At 45.7% G+C, this 20,061-nt stretch overlaps 2 protein-coding genes across 2 annotated transcripts; one reads left to right on the top strand and one right to left on the bottom strand.

Annotated features, from left to right (window-relative positions):
- The first annotated feature begins 1,007 nt into the window (after positions 1-1,007).
- Positions 1,008-7,612, top strand: LOC122760504 (short transient receptor potential channel 3-like). The gene is made up of 14 exons (XM_044015577.1): positions 1,008-1,417; positions 2,005-2,333; positions 2,524-2,656; positions 2,772-3,072; positions 3,501-3,686; positions 4,681-4,845; positions 4,929-5,169; positions 5,263-5,490; positions 5,568-5,832; positions 6,169-6,364; positions 6,819-7,019; positions 7,108-7,164; positions 7,267-7,342; positions 7,421-7,612. Exons 1-14 carry the CDS (start codon positions 1,242-1,244, stop codon positions 7,546-7,548), a joined length of 2,682 nt encoding a protein of 893 aa, XP_043871512.1. The 5' UTR covers positions 1,008-1,241; the 3' UTR covers positions 7,549-7,612.
- Positions 7,613-8,585: 973 nt separating this feature from the next.
- Positions 8,586-18,811, bottom strand: LOC122760501. Its single transcript, XM_044015573.1, has 26 exons — positions 18,512-18,811; positions 17,794-17,976; positions 17,245-17,369; positions 16,622-16,737; positions 16,090-16,529; positions 14,240-14,464; positions 13,715-13,877; positions 13,453-13,630; positions 13,169-13,318; positions 12,662-12,844; positions 12,473-12,573; positions 12,286-12,395; positions 12,131-12,209; positions 11,729-11,768; positions 11,589-11,651; positions 11,413-11,487; positions 11,239-11,323; positions 11,082-11,140; positions 10,864-10,969; positions 10,571-10,730; positions 10,335-10,485; positions 9,564-10,121; positions 9,335-9,491; positions 9,188-9,259; positions 9,024-9,103; positions 8,586-8,869 (listed from the first exon to the last, which is right to left on the bottom strand). Exons 1-26 carry the CDS (start codon positions 18,739-18,741, stop codon positions 8,781-8,783), a joined length of 3,978 nt encoding a protein of 1,325 aa, XP_043871508.1. The 5' UTR covers positions 18,742-18,811; the 3' UTR covers positions 8,586-8,780.
- Positions 18,812-20,061: the final 1,250 nt, after the last annotated feature.

Here is a 20,061-nt window from a genome sequence, read left to right as displayed (position 1 = left end):
CATCAGTATATCTCATTAACACACTGAAGTTGTACAGTATTACCAGACAGACAGACAGAGGTTTCCATGACTTCAGAGGACATCATATTGACTTGCATTCATTTCCTGTAGACTTACTTACTTGTGCCCTAACCCTGACCTCTGACCTCTTCACCTTAAAATGTACATGATTTAAGTGATGGGGGCTTGAATTTTGTCTCCATAAACAAGACGAGTCCTCATGATGTGAGTGTGTCAACAGACTTAGGTCCTCACAACACAAGGAATACCAGGTGTGTACACACACACACACACACACACACACATTCTTGTACAGCAACCTTAATGAGTACACTCCAGCCCCTAAACTTAACCTTCAGAACTACTTACCTAACCCTTAACTCTACCCTTAACACCAGGTCTTAATGCTCAAAAATCCCTTTAAATGTCCTCAATAAGACAGAATTTGAAATTGAATTTGTCCTCAGAGCCTAGGACACACACACACACACAGAGAGAGTCACTCCCCGTCAGTGTGTGTGTGTGTATGTTTGAGTTGACAGTGTTTACTTGACTGTCTCAGTCCTGTTCTGTTCTGTGGAAGAACAAAGTCTTAACAGAAACATTTATCACAGATTACACTGTGTGTGTGTGTGTGTGTGTGTGTGTGTGTGTGTGAGAGAGAGAGATTACACTGTTTCCTCTCGACCATCGTCACCTCAGACATGACTCTGTTACACCTGCAATGACCAGAGAGTCTGCTTCTGTTCTCAGGTCCTTAAAAGGCAACGTTCACTGAAGACTGCCTGATCTTTATCTGATCCTCTTTGACTGTCCATACCGTGTGTGTGTGTGTGTGTGTGTGTGTGTGTGTGTGCAGGACGTTGTTTTCCCACAGTGGACAAAAAGTAAGAACACACAGGAAGTGAAGTCTACTGGGAATTTAGACCCTGAGGAATCTGATCTGCTGTTCATCAGCCGTCATTCACTCCTGTACACACACACACACACACACACACACACACGTACAGACACACGCGTACACACACACGTACACACACTCACACAGATTGTGATGTTGGTGCAGATTAATATCTGGACTGATTTACATGCTGCTGCTGCTGAGATTTGAGTTGAAGTGACTCGTTACAATCTAAATCAAAGTGTAGTGGGACCATAAGGACACATTCTTTCTCAAGGAAGGGGGAGGGGGACGAGGACTGAGACAGAGTCCTTCCACAGAGCCTTGATTCCTGGTTCATATGAAGAGGACCGGTCCATTGTTGACCACGTCCAGGATGAACCACAGACCACAGACTCTTTATCACAACAGTCATCATGTGATTCATACCAACGGCCCGAGGGCCAGGAGTCGCGATAACCTGCTGATGTTTGACGACTTTGGAGACGAGAACTGTTGTCCTGGACGATGTCTCAGGTAAGTCTCTGCTTTATTCCCCATGCATATAAATCATATTAACATCGTGTGGTAGAATGTCACTCAAGTTTTAAATCCATGACAAAATAACTATCTACATTTAATTTTCATTTTTAACTTTTAAACGTTGTGTCACATTTACTCAACATTTCAATATGATGTTGTATTTAATGATTAGAAAAGATTCTGTCATTAGGATTACTGGATGATTGATAGAAGTGATGACGTTTTCACTCATTTAATAGACTTTGTTTTCAGTCGTGACCCAAACTTGTGGTCTAAGGACAAACATTGATGCATCGTGTACAGATGACAAAGCTTTTAAAGCTGTTTTCTTGTCAAATATTGATTGTTGTTCAGAGTTGTAATGAAACAAAGTAACACTTTGAGTTAGATTCTGAAAGAGTGATTTCTCAGCGTTCCATCTTAGAGATGTAGACACTCCTCAGACTGGTTTAGGGAGAATTGTAGCCTCAACGATTTACAGAGACAGTATCAGTACATTTGCATAGCCCAACCCCCTCCTGGTCTAAGCTGTCAGTGACACATTCACACGCTTGTGTGTGTCTCTTGTGTGTGTCTGTCAGTCACAGCAGCTCAGAGCGTCAGCTCCTGGCTCGTATCAGTGCAGTCAAGCGTCGCCAGGCTCTCCGTGGCCCCGCCTACATGTTTTCCACGCCCCCCATCATCCTGACGGAGGTGGAGCAGCGTTTCCTGGAGGCGGCCGAGTACGGAAACATCCCAGAGGTGCGACGCATGCTGCTGCACGTGTCCAACCTGAACGTCAACGCCGTGGACTACATGGGCCAGAATGCACTGCAGCTGGCTGTGGCCAATGAGCATCTGGAGGTGACGGAACTGCTGCTGGGGAGGGCGGACCTGGCCAGAGTGGGCGACGCCCTCCTGTTAGCCATCAGTAAGATGTTTACATCATCAGATAATCACTGGTGACGTGGCTGTTTTTACAGTTTCAACCACAAACAAAGATCATGTGACATCCTCCTTTAAAGCAGGTCTGTCAAACCTATGGTCCCTGGACCAGAACTGGCCCATCAGAGGGTCCAGTCAGGCCCCGCAGGATGAATCTGTGTGTGTGTGTGTTGCAGGTAAAGGTTATGTCCGGATCACAGAGGCTCTGTTGGGTCACCCTGCGTTCAGAGACGCTCATCGTCTCACAGCGAGTCCTGCTCAGGTGGACATACTGGACGACTTCTTTGCTTACGATGAGGACGGAACGAGGTGAGACTTTAAAAAAAAAAAAAGAGCAATCATCACAATCACGTCATGGTTATCTGTTCATAACTGCGATGAACCTTAAACCTGGTCCTGCTGATGCTGATGTTGTCCCTCACAGATTCTCTCATGACGTGACTCCAGTCATTCTGGCAGCTCACTGTCAGGAGTACGAGATCCTTCACACGCTGCTGAGTAAAGGCGCTCGCATCGATCCTCCTCATGATTACTTCTGCAGCTGTGACTCCTGTAACTACCAGCAGCAGTTTGACTCCTTTAGTCATTCACGCTCCAGGATCAACGCGTACAGAGGCCTGGCCAGTCCTGCGTACCTGTCCCTCTTCAACGAAGACCCGGTCCTGGCTGCGCTGGAGCTCAGCAGTGAACTGGCTATGCTGGCCAACATCGAGAAAGAGTTTAAGGTGCAAACATTGTTCAGTTTTATTGTGAACATCCTGCTGCTGCTGCTGCTGCTGCTGCTGCTGCTCATGACCTGAGAACATCCCATCATCACAGACCCAGAGCGTTCATCATGTCCCCGACAACCAGTAAACAGAATTTTATTAGCCTTCAGAGAGGAAGCAGAGAGACGAGGGTCAGAATCCTCCACACACTGATGACACTGTTGGTTTGACCCAAATATAAACACACACACACACACACGTCTCACAGCTGATGCAGATCTTCATCACTGTCAAATTAAATGTAAAAAAGGAAACTGGTTTATGTGACGCTGAGAGAGGAAGAGGAGGAAGAGGATGATCATTATTTCATAGAGGCAGGAAATGATCCTCACATGTCAAACATGTCCTTCATGTGTCCCTCATGTGTCTCTCATGTGTCCCTGCAGAACGACTACTGTCTCCTGTCCTCTCAGTGTAAGGACTACGTGGTGGGTCTCCTGGATCTGTGTCGCAGCACAGAGGAGGTGGAGGCCATTCTGAGCGGAGAACCTGAGTCTGAGGACAACGATGATCTGCCCAGCAGGCCGTCACTCACACGACTCAAACTGGCCATCAAATATGAACTGAAGAAGGTCAGAGAGTTCACACACAATGTTTATGACCGAGGGGAAATCAGGCACACGCGCGCACACACACACACACACACACACACACAACCCTGGGGATTCAGACGTGATGATGAGGTCATGATGTGTGTTTGAAGAGAACACAGACAGAAACACATGTGAGACAGGTTAGTGAAGTCTCTCGTGGACAGAGAGACAGATCAGCAGGTGTGAGACAGGTGAGAGACAGAGATCAGCAGGTGTTTGCAGAGACAAAAAACTCACCAGACACAAACCAGAGACACTGAGGCAGAGACGTGGTCCAGGACAGAATGGGTGAGGTGATGTCCAGGGTTCAGGCAGAGGATGGACAGGTCAGAGACACACAGGTCAGGGACAAACAGACAGGTCAGAGAGAGACAGACAGACAGGTCAGAGACAAACAGACAGACAGGTCAGGGACCAACAGACAGGTTACAGACAGACAGGTCAGGGACCTACAGACAAGTCAGAGAGACAGACAGACGGGTCAGAGACAAACAGGTCAGGGACCACAGACGGTTACAGACAGACAGGTCAGGGACCTACAGACAGAGTCAGAGAGACAGACAGACAGGTCAGAGACAAACAGGTCAGGGACCAACAGACGGGTTACAGACAGACAGGTCAGGGACCTACAGACAGGTTACAGACAGACAGACAATTTATAAAGAGGTCAGACTGCAGATGAAGATCAGCTGTGATCACAGGTGAGTAGTGTGGGTTTGATGAGGGGGCGTGTCTCTGTAGACAGAGTGGGGCGGGGTCAGGTGACTGTGACAGGTGAGATGTAGTGACAGAGAACTTTATTTATAGATGAATATTTGGACACAAACAAACAAAGTTAAGATCTAACAGTGAATATTTAACTGTTGTGTGTGTGTGTGTGTGTGTCTGTGTGTGGTGTGTGTGTGTGCGTGTGTGTGTGTGTGTGTGTGTGGTGTGTGCGCAGGGTGTGTGTGTGTGTGTGTGTCCTCCTCAGTTTGTGGCTCATCCTAACTGTCAGCAGCAGTTGCTCAGTATCTGGTACGAGAATCTTCCGGGTCTCAGACAACAGACCACTGCGGTCAAACTGCTGGTGGTTCTGGCTGTAGCTGTAGGACTTCCTGGTCTGGCAGTGGCGTACTGGATCGCTCCGTGTGGCCAAGTATAATCACTCACCGTCACAATCGCACACTGATTTTCAACCACTTCCTGTTTTCCTGCAGCTGTTTCCTCTTCCTGTCTCAGGTGGGGAAGGTGATGCGCAGCCCCTTCATGAAGTTTGTGGCTCACGCCTCGTCCTTCACCATCTTCCTCGGCCTCCTTATCCTTAACGCCGCCGACCGATTTGCCGGAACCACGCTGTTGGCAAACATGACTCACCATCAACAGCCGGGGTCAACGTTCAAGAGTGAGCCGCTGCTGCTCCACCGCTCCACCACCACTCCTTTCACCTGGATGGAGATCCTCATCATCTCATGGGTGATTGGTGAGGAACTGGTGATGATGATGATGATGATGACGTTAAAACCTACACTTTACACAGAGGTCATTAGAATCTTGAGCTGCTGTGCTGCTGCAGGGATGATCTGGGCTGAGGTGAAGGAGATCTGGAGTCAGGGACCTGGAGAGTACCTGGTGGAGCCGTGGAACTTCTTGGACTTTGGGATGTTGGCGATCTTCCTCGCCTCCTTCTGCTGCCGCTTCTCCGCCCTGCGTCACGCAGACGTAGCTCAGACTTACGTGCACTCACACTACACCACGCTGGTGAATGTCACGCTGCCGCCCGAGATTCACTACTTCACGCTGGGTGAGCGTCGTCCCGACACACGTTTATGTTCCATGAAGCATCTGTAGAAATGACCTGTGTGACCTGTGTGTGTGCAGCACGGATCCACTGGCTGCCCTCTGACCCTCAGCTGGTGTCAGAAGGTCTGTACGCCGTGGCGGTGGTGCTCAGCTTCTCTCGGATCGCTTACATCCTCCCGGCCAACGAGAGCTTCGGTCCGCTGCAGATCTCTTTAGGGCGGACGGTCAAAGACATCTTTAAGTTCATGGTCATTTTCATCTTGGTCTTCCTGGCGTTCATGATCGGCATGTTTAACCTGTACTCATATTATCTGGGAGCCAAGCAGAACGACGCCTTCACCACGTGAGTGAGACCTCTGACCTTTGTTCCTCACTCTGCATCATTTAAATCCTGTTTTCAGCCTCTCACAACACAAGCTCCTGTCTCTGTGTTCTGTGACTTTGATGATTCAGAAACAAATCCATTTGAAGTCTGGATGATGAAGGCCTCAAACACTGGCCTGAACCCTCAGATTCACACTGACTGCTTGTAGTAGCATTTTTACTTTAATCTTTAATCTATAAACTCACACAGAGAATCTTCATGATGATAAATGTTTGTCTGAACTGAAAAATAACTTGTCTGTCTCTCTGCCTGCATGCCTGTCTGTCTCCCCTCCATGTCCTCGCCCGTGTGCAGCCTGGAGGAGAGTTTTAAGACGTTGTTCTGGGCGATATTCGGCCTCTCTGAGGTCAGATCTGTCGTCATCAACAACGGACACAAGTTCATCGAGAACATCGGTTACGTCCTATACGGCGTCTACAACGTCACCATGGTGATAGTGCTGCTCAACATGCTCATCGCCATGATCAACAGCTCCTTCCAGGAGATCGAGGCGAGTCAGACGTCATATATATTGTTTTTTAAATAATAATAAATGAAGATGTAAGCTCACAGTGTGTGTGTGTGTCGTCATCTCTGACGTCACCTGACCAGAGCTGCAACTGACGATTATTTTCATAATCGATGAATCTGTCGATTATTTCCTCGATTAATCGTTTGTTCCATAAAATGTCAGAAAACCTGGACATGATGATGTTCTCCAACCAAAATGATTCACTTTTAATGATTTCTTTGTTCTCCAGAGCAAAGAAATGAAGAAAATACTCACATTTAAGAAGCTGAATCACAATCAGAAGTTTTGTCTTAATCACGAAAAAAGCTTTGAACCGATTATCAAAATAGTTATGGATGTTCCATGTGTACTAAGCTCCTCCTCCTTCAGTGTTAGGTGAAATGCACTGTGGGAGTTTTTTAACTAAAGGTGTCACCTGTTTCTCTCTCTTCAGGACGACGCTGACGTGGAATGGAAGTTTGCTCGAGCCAAACTGTGGTTCTCGTACTTTGAGGAGGGACGGACGCTGCCCGTGCCCTTTAACCTGGTTCCCAGTCCTAAATCCACGCTGGGTCTGGTGACGTGTGTCAAGTCTGTGCTGCTGCACCTTGTGAGAGGACACCAGGAGGACAAGACAGAGACGCAGCTCAACCAGGTGACACAGCGCCCTCCTGTGGTCTCTCTGCTGCACTGCAGTCTCAATCTCACACTGAAATCACAAAAATCACCTCTTTATTTTTTAGCTTGGAGACAGAAATCATTCAGGATATGGTTCTTCTCCCGGGCCGAGCAGGTACCAGGTGTGTGAGGAGATACTTTATGTTTGACAGTTTTTTTCACATTTGTCATGTGCTGAAACGGTGATTAATGAGACTTTTCCATGTTTGTGTCACTGACTGCAGAAGATCATGAAGCGACTGATCAAACGTTACATCATCAAAGCACAGACAGACCGAGAGAGCGATGAAATCACTGAAGGTAAAAACACAAGCATGACTCTCTTACTCTGGATGTTTCGTGGTCTGTAAGTTTCTCGTGTGTCTGCTGTGATTCCAGGAGAACTGAAGGAGATCAAGCAGGACATCTCCAGCCTGCGCTACGAGCTGCTGGAGGAGAAATCACAGAACCAGGAGACACTGGACGGACTTCTGAGGAGACTGGGAGAGATCAGCACGCCCTCATAACAGCAACAAGCCGATTGATGTGTTTATTTAAAAAGTAACTTACTGATTGTATGACTTTTATATATTTATATTCAAAATGAAAACTGTCGTGAACACAAACTAAGAAAATATATATATATACAAATATAAATATTTGTACCCAAATGTTTAAATGCACTTTTGTAAGTCGCTTTGGATAAAAGCGCTCACAAATGACATGTAATGTGTAATGTAATGTAAAATAGCTCCTTAACAACAGAAAGAAGTCACATACACACACACAGCCACAGATCAGCACACACGCATGTCAGAACATAAGACAATAATAAAGAGGAGCTTAATAACACATGACATGGTTCTGATCATCACAGATCATCACATGATCATCAAAGGATCATCACATGTTAATCACAGGATCATCACAGGATCATCAAAAGGATCACCACAGATGTTAATCACACAGGATCATCATGATCATCACGGATCATCATTAGGATCATCACAGGATAATCACATGATCATCATAGAGGATCATCACACGATCATCACGGATAATCACATGATAATCACAGGATATTCACATGATCATCAGAGGATAATCATTACGATAATCACAGGATAATCAATACGATAATCACATGATCATCACAGATCATCACAGGATAATCACATGATCATCACAGGATCATCACGGATGTCAATCACATGATAATCACAGGATATTCAATACGATCATCACAGTGATAATCACATGAATCGGACATGATAATCACAGGATATCACGATGATAATTCACATGATCATCACAGGATCATCACATGATAATCACATGATCATCATCACAGATCATCACGATGATCATCAATGGATAATCACATGATAATCACATGATCATCACAGATAATCACACATGATAATCATTACGCGATCATCACATGATAATCACATGATCATCACAGGATAATCACAGGATCATCACAGATCATCACATGACTGGTCAATAGTGATCATCACATGATCATCACATGATAATCACATGATCATCACAGGATCATCACAGGATCATCACATGATCATCACATGATCATCACAGGATAATCACAGTGTCTGACGTACTAACTGTTCAATCACAGGTTAAATATATTATGTCTATGATCAGCAGCACTGAATTAATGTTACACAAGTTACATCCTAACATCTACGTCTGATCCTCACTCTCATCATGATGTCATCAGGTGTATCTGATGATGTCATCAGGTGTAGCTGATGTAGTTTTCAGGTACGAGGCCGGTTTTACCGTTGTACGTGGCCTGAAGCCAGCCGGGCTCCACAGACGGGTAAACTACAGACACACACACACAGACAGACAGACAGACACACACACAGACAGACACACACACACGGAATCAGATCTGTTCATTTCAAAAGTAAAGCTGAACTTTAAAATTGGGACAAAAGAGTCTTTAGGAAATGAATGATGTCAATGTTTTTCTTACCATTTGTGAACAGTGCCCCCTGTGGAAAGCTGAGCTCATGGCTGTGCTCTGCCTCACATGAATAAAGAGCCTTTGCCTCACTAAAAAGAGACAGAAAATCATGGATTAAAATCACTGATTTGTGTGTCAGGACACTTTTGAAACAAAGACACAAAGACACAAACCGTCCTGAGGAGCAAATGTCTAACGCTGAGGAGAAGACTGAACTCTCCCTCTGCACTCCAGTCACTGATGATCTGTAACACACAGGAAGTAAGTGTGAAGCTTGTGTCTCTGTGAACAATCAGTTTCTCTGTGTGCGACACACTCACACTGATCCAGGTCTCTGGTATCCATTGCTTGTGGCTGCAGAATGTTTGGCAGTCACGTCAGAGCCACGTCGCACGTGTGAAGCTTTGCATGTGTGTGTGTGTGCGTGGGGATCCAGAGACATCAGACTCTGAACTGATCCATGACAACTCCGGTAATCTGTGATGAAACAGGATCAATCACAACTGAACATCATCAGAGACGTGAACTTGAGACTGTGAGAGAACAAACCCTCAGAGATGTGAAGGGAGGTGAGCGAGGACGACGTGGAGATCTGGTATGGAAACAATGAAGAGGAGGAGGACGAGGAGGAGGAGGCGGACCTGTAAGGCCTGCGCTGCCGCGAGGGCGAGGTGGAGTCTCTGACTGTGGAGACACCGCTGGACTGAACACTCCTGAGAGAGGACGCCTGCCCCAATGATGCATGCTGGGTAGAGGTGGTGGACGCTCTGGACGGAGATCTTGGCTCTTCAATCGACAACAAGGAGGCAGTGGAGTTTTCTTTGCGTAAAGAGGACACGGAGGACACGGAGGAAGAGGAAGGATTGAGACGAGGAGAGGCAGAAACATCTGCTCGCTGTTTCTGATCCTTCTCCTTCACAGAGTGGGAGCAGGAGGAGGAGGAGGCTGCAGGAGGAGAAGCAGGCGCTGTAGAGGGTGAGCTGGGCTCAGCAGCAGGAGACGATGGAGAAGACGTTTGAGACAATCCGTTCTTCTCTGACGAGTGAGAGGACAGAGACTCGCGGCTGCCCATCGGAGTTGTGCTTGGGCTGCTACTGAATGTGTCGCCTGCAGGAGAGAAAATCACACTCTGTTACTATGACAACATCAAACACCTGTCTGTGATGTGGCTGTTTTAAAAGTTCATATAAATGCTCTGCATTTTCTGTATAACGAGTTGTTCTTGCACTTTCATGACGTGGACGTGTGTGAACGCACAAACATGTCGACATGAAGCACACTCTGTGTGTGTGTGTGTGTGTGTGTGTGTGACAGACTCACTGTCGTTGTCGGCGAGGCACAGAGCCGGAGGATACAGACGAGCTTTCCTCTTCCCTGAGGACAGACAGATGGCTTTGCTCCTGCGAGGAGTCGCTCGTGACGACGGAGCCTGAGGTAACGGCAGCGACGCGTCCGGAGCTTCACTGAAGATCTGACATCAACACACACACACACAGCAGAGGTCAGCCATGTGTGTGCGTGTCTGCTCGCGCGTGTGTGTTTGAGGTGGACCGTACCTTGTTGTGGTTTTCAATAATAATTTCCACCACGATATTCTGGAACTTGATGTTCATCATGGCGGCCACCGTCTCTTCCTGTGACCTCATCAGTGTGGGACCAAAGATCATGGCGAGGTTTGACACGGTCATCAGGTTCTGCTCACTGTGAGAGGAAACTCTGTGCACGCACGCACACACACACACACACACACACACACACACGTTTCATCACTGATTTAAGATTTTGCTGCTTCTTCCAGCTTCAAATCCTTCAGATCACCAGTGATTTCAGAGTTTTCATGTGGACGTACTGGAGGAGGTGACGGCTGAGGACGTCCAACATCGCTCGGTTTTTCTCTGGCAGTTTGTGAACCAGCGTGTGAACGGCTCTCACTCTGTGCTTGTGCTCGTCGTATCCTGACAAACAAAGAGCTGTTTATGTTTCTGTGTGTGTGTGTGTGTGTCTAATGTAACATGAGGCAGTGAATCCATCCCATAATCAGCACTGATTCTGTGATTCTGTTCTTACTCGCAGCTTTGATGAACTCTTTATGAAGTCTGTAGGTCAGCACTGGTTCTGCCAGACACCTGTGATCACAGGAGAAATCATGACTTCATCTGTGTGCAAGGCGTGTGTGTGTGTGTGTGTGTGTGTGTCTGTCTGTGTGTGTGTGTGTGTGTACTACCTGAAATAATTCTTCAGTCCACTGGTGATGGTCTTGTTGTCCCAGGCGTCCGCGTCCAGCTGGACGTCAGCAGGAGCTGTGGACGCTGCAGGATGGTGGAGAGGTGATGATGATGATGATGATGATGATGTGTTTGTATTTAAATGTTTGTTTGTTCGAAATCAAACTTCTTACCAAACACGCTCGTCATCAGCCGCTGCACTTTAGAGTTCACTCCTCCCGTCCTGTAAAGTCCCAGCGTGGTGAGGCCTAAAACACACACACACACACACACACGACTTGATAAACTCTGTATAATAGTTTTATATATTAATATAATATATTGGTGATAAAGAGCAGAGAAGAAAAACCTCTGTTCTCCACCAGCTCAATGCACTTCTTTACGAAGGTGAAACCAGCTTCATTAAGAAATGCTGTGAAACAAGAAAACACACAAACGTCAGGTTGTTTTTTTATTGAAGGAAATAAAACAGTAAATACTTGGACTTACTCTCCTCTTTTCTGCTCAGTAAAGAAGGAAGAGTGTAGATCTGTAAAAGAACGAAGAATTATATTAAAGCTGCAGTGTGTTGATGTTATGAATCTGCTTGTGTTCATTCGTTGTGACCTCAGGTGTCAGTTTGTCAAGCAATACTATCAGACGTGCATTTGTCGGTGTATTCAGTGTTTATCCGTCAAAATACTCGATCACATTGTTTTCTTCAGTCTCCGTTTGTCTCGACATGTAAACACTGAGCTGAGCTTCATCAGTTTGTTTGAATTAAAATGCACACGACAGGTTTTAGGTCTCTGTCATGAGAACTGTCATGAAACAATGTTTCATTAAAAACAAGGTGATCATTATTATTGTGTGTATTGTGTTATTAGAAGTGTATTGTGTCTGCATTCATACAGGTTCTTTTCCATCCATTGCCTCCATCCACAGCCGCCTGTTTGCCTCAGACTGAGCTTGTAGAGTGATGACTCCGTGTCTGCAGAGGAAAGTCACATGATTTAGGTTCATGTTTGTCCACAGCCTCTCTCTCTCCCTCTCTCGCCCTCTCTCACCTCTCCACCACCTCGATGTCGAAGCAGAAGCGCTTGTCGATAGAATCCGTCTTTCTTCTGACACACGAGCGCAGTCTGAACATGTCAGGAGCTGTGTTCACAAGGCCGTTCTGTGTGATGATGAGGCACAGTGAGGTCAGTGAAGGTCAGTGAGGTCAGTGAGGTCAGTGAGACAGGTGATGCTCACCTGTCTGCTGGCCTGTCTCACTTCTGTGTTACTCATGGTGAACATCTTGGAGCTTTTCTCATATGTACAGTAGTAACGCGTCCACACGCTGCCCAGTGGACCTGTAAGAATGAGAATAATAATGATGGGGTTTGATTTGCTTGATGATGTAAATGAGGTAACTAAATGAAGTGACATCAGTGAGCTCACGTTTCTCCTGTATATACAGATATCCCTCCATGGTGAAGCAGCTCGGGGCTTTGAAGTCTTCTTCTGCCGATCGAATCCTCTTCATCAGACGCTCAACCTCAGCTCGCGTACTTTCAAAGTTGTTGCGAGCCTTAACGGCATATCTAGGGAGTTCGCTTTGATTTTTCGATGACTCATCTTGTACTCAGGAGTAAACTAAGTTGCATTCAATGAAGTGGTGCATGAGTCAGTGCTCTGCTCCAACATGAAGTACCATTCAGATGCATTGACTCCATCGCAGGGATGAGCTGCATCAGTTCACTCCTCATTCTCTTCCTCAGAAACATCACTCTCACGTCAATCTCCGGCATGTACCAGTGACAGTGTGTTGTAGCTACAGTGGCACTAATGGCTAATTCAAAACCACTCGCAGAAATATGTGAATATACTGAAGCTACTGACGCTCAGAGAGCCACGTCATGAGGACTTTAACAACAAATGGAAACCCTGAAGTGTCTCTAGCCTCACCTTCATAGGCTTTAGCAGCACTGACCAGGCTGGACCACTCCAGTCCACAGGCTGTGTCAGGAAGAGGCATCAGTCCAGGATCGAGCCTCCTCAGTGGGGGAACTTTGTCCCTGACTTCAGTGAGAGACAGCTCGGACGCAGACAGAGGCGCTGGGGACAGTTGAGGACAAGAGTTGCAGTCTGTGAACAAACCTCATGAAAGAGGGAGAGGCTACATGCTTAGAACGTTATGACAGCGACACGTACACTGTGACAATTCAAAATATAGGACCAGTAACACACACCCTTCTTGCTCTGCAAGTGGTTGGAAGAGTTGGAGCCGTGTCTGCGTGTGGGCAGAGTGCAGGTGAACAGTACATCAGTCGCGGTCATTTGGTTCTCGGAGTTGGCGAAGCTGGCGTCTCTGCGTCCACTGCACAGCGACTCGTCTGAAAATGTGCGCTGCAAAGCTCGTCTGGGAGACTTCAGGGGGAACAAGGCGACCGAGGTCAGAGCCGTGTGCGCATGTTCATGACAGCCCAGCTGATCCACAGGTGTCATACTCACTGGATCTCTTTGTGGCATCTCTCCCGGGTTGTCCATGATGATCAGTTTCTTCAGGTCGTCTTCGATGGTGCTCTTATACGTCCGCCGCGGAGAGCGCAGGTCCCTCAGTGAGGCTCGGAGTCGAGGTTGTCCAAACACGTTCTTTGAATTTGTATCCACCTGCCTGGAGACACAGGACAAATACATGAGCATCGAGTACACAAGGGATAACAACAACAACATTCAACAATATCCAGTCCAATCAAGTAAAAAAGTGAAATTACTGGAGCATCATATTATCATCAGTGATGCCAAACTGTAGTTCATGGCTGCAGCAAACAGTTCACATGTGTGCTGCACACTGATCCGTTTATCACTGACTTATCATATATTGTTTCTCCCACTAAAGATGTAACGTTGTCACGTTTTAGCAGCACTTAAGTGAGACAGTTGTGTGCTTGGTTAACCCATTTCATAACCTGGAAACCAACAATTAAGGTAAGGTTTTTTTGTGATAAGTGTTTTCAGCTCTTTGTTTCCACCTACTTCTTGCTGTTGCTGCTTAAAGAGGCAGATGCTGTGGTTGTGTTCGACGGGCTGCCGTCTTCAGTCTGCCAGGCGGTTTGTCTGCCCTTCCCGTATAAGGCCTTGGGGGCGGAGCTTGACAGAGGAATGGAGCTTAACTGAGCCGAAGTGGGCGTCGCTGTCGCAGCTCGGACATGTCTTGCTTTCTCCGCCGTTGGAGTTTTGTAACCCTGCGGTGTGTAGGCCCTGAACAGGACACACAGATATATACATACATACATGTAAATAACGCATCAACATCATCAACGGTATCCTCCGGTAAACTCCCTCTTCTTCAGCCAGGTAACTTCTGCCGAAGTTTCCCTCATTCATTTGAACAGTGCCACCACGAGGAAACATGAAGTAGCATCCCTGCCAGTTTAGAGCACCGGAATTTGCTCATATCATTTATCACATTGGAAGGACGATGATATATCACCAAATCTATACTTTGACATATCTGTGTTGTATCAGTACTTCATATTTCACTTAACTCTTATTTTTGATCGATGAAGCTACAAGTGAGCCTCTTGAAATCGGAGTTACGACCTTTTGCAACGCCAAGACAAAAATTCTGTGAAGGCAATGAGTCACAGTTGTGAAAGATTCTCTGCCAAATACGACTTTGTGCAGCGAGTTTATTTATTTATTCTTGCAGAACCTTTACTCCCTTTCATTGATAAAGTGACAGAGGAAGACGGAATGGGCAATTAAAGTCCAGGAAGAGGTGTCCATTCAGTAGGCTATATACACAACACATACTGTGTTACTGCCGACATTTCCAATCTGTGTGGACAACTAAGACAAACGGCACAAGAGTTATGAACTACTGCTAATACGAGCTACTATTTCAGCTACCATTCAGCAAAAATGACTTTGACTAACTGGACCTAACCTTCACCGCTGCAAAGCTAATTAACAACAGTGAGTGCAACAACCATTTTTCATTTTCATTGTGATTAGTAGACATGAGACAAGTGCTACTGTCCATCATAACGGCTTGTTGATGAAGCTGAAGGAAGACGCTAAAGTACAGCTGTATTTGCTTACACTTGTCAGTTGGTGCGAGCTCATCACCACAGAAGCCCGTCGGGAAAAAAATATATATAACTGACACCTGAGCAGACAGACACCCAACATGATGAAATCTAAAAAAAAAAACAACTCGGTACAGAAACACATAATTACATCATGTCCTCAAATATAACTAGTGATGAATCATCGCTGTCTTGTCTCATGTCCATCGCATCCCAGACACAGACTGCAGCAGCTTCAGAGTCATACCAGCCACTCTGGGTTTTAACAAAGAGTATTTAAGACCTAGTGTATAAAAATAAAGTCAATTAGGCAGAAATTAACTGTTAACTGTAAATGCTACACTGTGAGGGACATTCAGCTAAAAGAAAAGGCATGCTCAACAATAAATGTTGCCAATTCTTACACACTGTACCTTTAAAGTGGTGGAAGTATATGTGTGTGTGTGTGCGTAGGATTAATGACTTCCCATTTATGATGTGGGTTGGCAGCATCGGGTCGCTGAGACCTCGTGATGACCTGTATTTTTCATTCACATTAGGCTTCTCTAATCCTCCATGTTCATGGATTTCCATCTATCATCTTCTAATTGTAGTTGTCTATGGTCTGATGCTGATACATAGCAGCCACATGGTGGATCAGTCACTAAAGACGGGCCTGGGAAACGCACTAAACTGGAAAATACACAATAAAAGCTGGCACACATCTGGGATAGATCTGCCCTTTACTGAGGTGAATTTTGATCTCATGTGAGCTTCAGAAAAAGTGCTGTAAAAGATAGTGAGGTGGTCTCTTACCTGGGTTTGAAAGCATCCATTTTTTCAGCACTGGACCCAGGAGGTGGGAATGTCCTTGTCCGGTACCCTTTGTTCTGATTTGCTTCGGCCGGTATGATGGGTGAAGACTCTCGTCTCCTTGCTTCTCCCCCGCCGCTGCTCCGTCCCACAGATAACTCCTGCACGCCACTGTAGGTCGCAGAGCAGTGTAAGGGCTTGAGAGCCTGGTTGTTGGACATGTTTGCATGGCGGGAGTTGGTGTAGTGGGTCGAGGCGTCAATGCCGCTGTCGTTGGACCCTCCCTTGTTGAGAAGGTCGGGGTCAGCATCAGATGGGTCACCCCCGCCTCCTCCTCGCTCTCCTCCAGCTCCTCCATCAAACCATCGCTCATCGCTGTGGCTGCTGGAGGCGTTACTGGACAGAGTGTTACTGCTGGAGTGACTAGAGTACTGAGTCTCACCCTGCAGAGGACACAAGGACGACCGTCAGACCAGAGAATAATGAGGCAGAGAAGAGGACACATTAACAACATGAGACAGGTTGAAAGTCAGACCTTTGAGTGTCTGTTTGGAGAGTCTTTCCCTGGGACATCTTGTCTGGGTATTCTCCTCTGTCCCACGCCAACACCTGGTCCCCGTGACGACGATGCTGGGACATGCCAGAGGGGTTCTGGACAGGAAACACACACAGACAGTCACAGGATGAAATCAAATTACACTGAACCACCAAGTTGTGAAGGAAGATTAAAAACTTATGTCACATTTGAATATATAATTAGACAGATTATCCTGATTAAAAGAGAACCAACAGCTTGGCCACATGTTATCTCGTTTATGGGAGCAACTCATTGTTACACTAAATTATTAGCCAAATAATGGGTCCTCTTAGCTTTAAAGAGTATTTAAAGTAAGTCTAGACACCCAACGTAACTGTTGTGACTAATTCTTAAAGCTCTGATTGTGTTTCCATCATGTGTTGGTGACCAAAAATAGAGGTAAAATGTATATATGTACTGTTGCTATAACAGAAGTGAGCTGTGAAACCTAAACCGGGACCTGGGAGCTGTTAAAACACTGAAATGCTGAGAGAAACAAATTAAATATGTAATGTTCATATTAAAAACGTGGGATTGCAGTAGCTCTACGGTAGTTTTAGAGATTGCTGAAGGGAATAAACCTGTTTTGCAGCGCTCCATGGTGCTCTCTTGGCTGGTGAAGCCTGAAGAAGACTCCCCACTGGAGTTGATGTCCACGCTGAGGTGGGGCTCATAAGGCAGCAGGGGGCGCTGTCCTGTTCCAAATCTACAGAGACAGATCACAGACGGTTGAAGTGATTGATGGTTACTTTCATACATTCATGCCCATGTCTGTAGGCAATGGCTTATTCACAGCATAGGATATCCCACCACGACAATTTTAAATACACAAATATTTGGATTTTTCAGTTTCTGTTTTGTATCCTGATGGCAGTTGAATAAAACTGGCTCCTCTTGTCAGGCGAGATCTTATCAGCCTCCACACTGTGAGGAAGAGCCACCCACACAACAGATCCTTCCTCTAGGAGACAGTGTGTTCTTACACATCTAACTGCAAACCTGAACACACAACATTATTCATCCTTCACTCTTCTGAACCCGTGTATACCACCTTGAGCACGCAGAAAAACAGTCAAAGGACCGATGGAGGAGAGTTCAGAGAACAATGAACCGCACACACATGAACACACCTGTCGGGGGAGTGTTTATAGCGTACGAAAGGTCCCGGTGTGATTCCAGGCACGCCCATCGCGGAGAGGCCGACAAGGCCAGAGGAGGGCGAGGAGAAGCTGGCTGAGGGGTTTCTGTAGGGTAGCCCTCTATCGCCCCCTGCAGGAGACAGAGTGTAATGGTTCTCTGGGTAGCTCACTGGCCTGGAGGACACATGGAGAGAGAGTGGTGGTTAACCAAGGATTACAGAATAAAAACAAACACCACAGAAGGGTGTGGGGTATGAGTAACTGCAACTGAAACAACAGAAGCAAATCTTCATTTACCAAAAAACAAAAAATGATCCAGTTAAAACATGTCGGGATCCGAGTCTGGATAGTATTTAACTTTGGGTTGTGTGTGGTGAACAAGTGAGAAAACAAAAGTAAAACATTCTTAACCATGAAGCTATTTCAATATTTCATTTAGACGGACACCAGATTAGAAACTAGAAAACTCTAGTACAAAACTTTTACATATGTTGTAAAAAAAACAGCTCGCCAGACAAAGGCAACAGCAACATTGTGCTTGTTAAAGCATGACAGCTGGTTACAGTGTGCCTGAAAACACAAAGAAGTGTCCTTGCAATGCACTGCTGAATAAACCTGGAAGTTTAGCAGTTTATATCACAATAAGTGGAGGAAAAAAAAGAATAAAGAATAAATAAATAAATACAACTTTGAAGCATCCGAGTCTCACCTCTTAGAGTTGAGGTGCTGTGGCTCTCTGTAAGGAACTGGCATTAAGGTTTTGTGTGAGCGGGGCAGTGGAGGTGGAGGGGGTCCCATGGGGGCCCAGCGCTGAGAGTTCGGTGCACTTTGGAGCCCTGAAGGAATAGGTGGGCTGTCCCATCTCCACGTTGGGCGAGGAGAGGGTCGGTAGCCCGCTGCCAGAGGCTCTGGCTCTGACTTCTGCTCGATGGTCTTCATCTCATACTCCTCTGTGCAGCCCCTGGGGAGACAGCAACCAATGCAACAAGTGAACAGAAAGCTCGACTCTTAAATATCATCAGTCCCCTCCAAAATACCCTCTTTTTTAAATCCATTTTAAGGTTTTTCTTCTCAGCTCGGAGTCAGTAAGATGCAGTAATGGGGAAAAAGCAGCTTTGCCCCTGATTCTGAACTGCTAAACTGCAGCTGACCCAGAACTGCTTCTGGACAGAGCAAGTAAATACAACTCAATGAAGAGTCATAAAGACTCCATGTTATCTAAAAGCACACTAAGTGGATGCTCAAACACACAGCAGATAGGTAACTAATGAGCTCCCCTGACACGACCGAGGGAGAGAGGGGAAAGGAATCTAATTATTGGCACGTCAGGGCTCCATCTTGCCTACTGTGAGACTGAGGTCAAGTGTGTGTGTTTGTGTGTGTATGTGTGTGTGTGTGTGTGTGTGTGACAAAGAGCACGTAAAGTGAAAACACTCATCTCATCAAAGCGATTCTCTCTCAAGGTCTTAGTATAAACAGAGGATGTGTATATGCCTGCACAAGGTCAAATAAGGCATTGCAATAAATATTTAAATAAAAATCTATAGAAACAAATGTAATGTAACGTAAAGAAACAAATAATATTTTTTAATTTAAAAACAAATCAGACATAAATCTTTTTGGCTACCTGGAAAGATCAACGAAAAAGAATCAAACCATGAGTAGAAAACAGCCCTCAAATGAAGAAAAGCTGCCATTTACTCTCATTAATAATGAAAACACTGAGAAAGCTTGCAGCTGGAGGGCTGCTCATCCTTTTTAATCAGCTCAGGAAAGAAATGCAACACTCAACTAAAAATGCTCTTGTTCTGATAGTAGCCACATGCGCCGTATCTGCTCCAGATCATCATTATTTCATTCACAAAGCCAATGTCAGGAGAGCAGGAAGCATCAAATATGCAGAGACGGTGGATGAGAGAGATTAGGCCAAAGCGACAGTGATATCAAAGTGAAAGGAGTTTGGACAAAACCAGACATATAATCCAATCAAGTCTTTTGTGACTAAGAAATAGCCATTGTTTCTAAGAAATCTTGATGACGACTAATTCATTTCATTTCACGATTCCAGCACTCGTTAGAGCATTTTGTGAGGAATAAGCAAACCAAACACACACACACGTTGTTTTTTGAAAATACTATGAAACCCAGCAGGTGTCACAAACAGCAGCTCATTGAACAGAATGCAAAATTCACACTCAAATGAATGAACATGAATACATGTTGATTTTTTCAGGGAATACTAAATAATGAATCGCTGTC

Source organism: Solea senegalensis, unplaced genomic scaffold, assembly GCF_019176455.1.
Source record: "Solea senegalensis isolate Sse05_10M unplaced genomic scaffold, IFAPA_SoseM_1 scf7180000013694, whole genome shotgun sequence".
NCBI lineage: Eukaryota > Metazoa > Chordata > Actinopteri > Pleuronectiformes > Soleidae > Solea > Solea senegalensis.
This window is presented reverse-complemented; position numbering and strand designations above follow the sequence as displayed.

Excerpts from the sequence above, each read along its gene's own strand:
- LOC122760504 (XM_044015577.1), top strand. The coding sequence starts at position 1,242 with ATGAAGAGGACCGGTCCATTGTTGACCACGTCCAGGATGAACCACAGA. Across the intron at positions 1,418-2,004 it reads TGTCCTGGACGATGTCTCAG|TCACAGCAGCTCAGAGCGTC; the intron begins GTAAGTCTCTGC and ends TGTGTCTGTCAG. Across the intron at positions 4,846-4,928 it reads GGATCGCTCCGTGTGGCCAA|GTGGGGAAGGTGATGCGCAG; the intron begins GTATAATCACTC and ends TTCCTGTCTCAG.
- LOC122760501 (XM_044015573.1), bottom strand. The coding sequence starts at position 18,741 with ATGAAGACCATCGAGCAGAAGTCAGAGCCAGAGCCTCTGGCAGCGGGC. Across the intron at positions 16,738-17,244 it reads CATGGAGCGCTGCAAAACAG|AACCCCTCTGGCATGTCCCA; the intron begins GTTTATTCCCTT and ends TTTCCTGTCCAG. Across the intron at positions 9,492-9,563 it reads CTCCCTTCACATCTCTGAGG|ATTACCGGAGTTGTCATGGA; the intron begins GTTTGTTCTCTC and ends GTTTCATCACAG.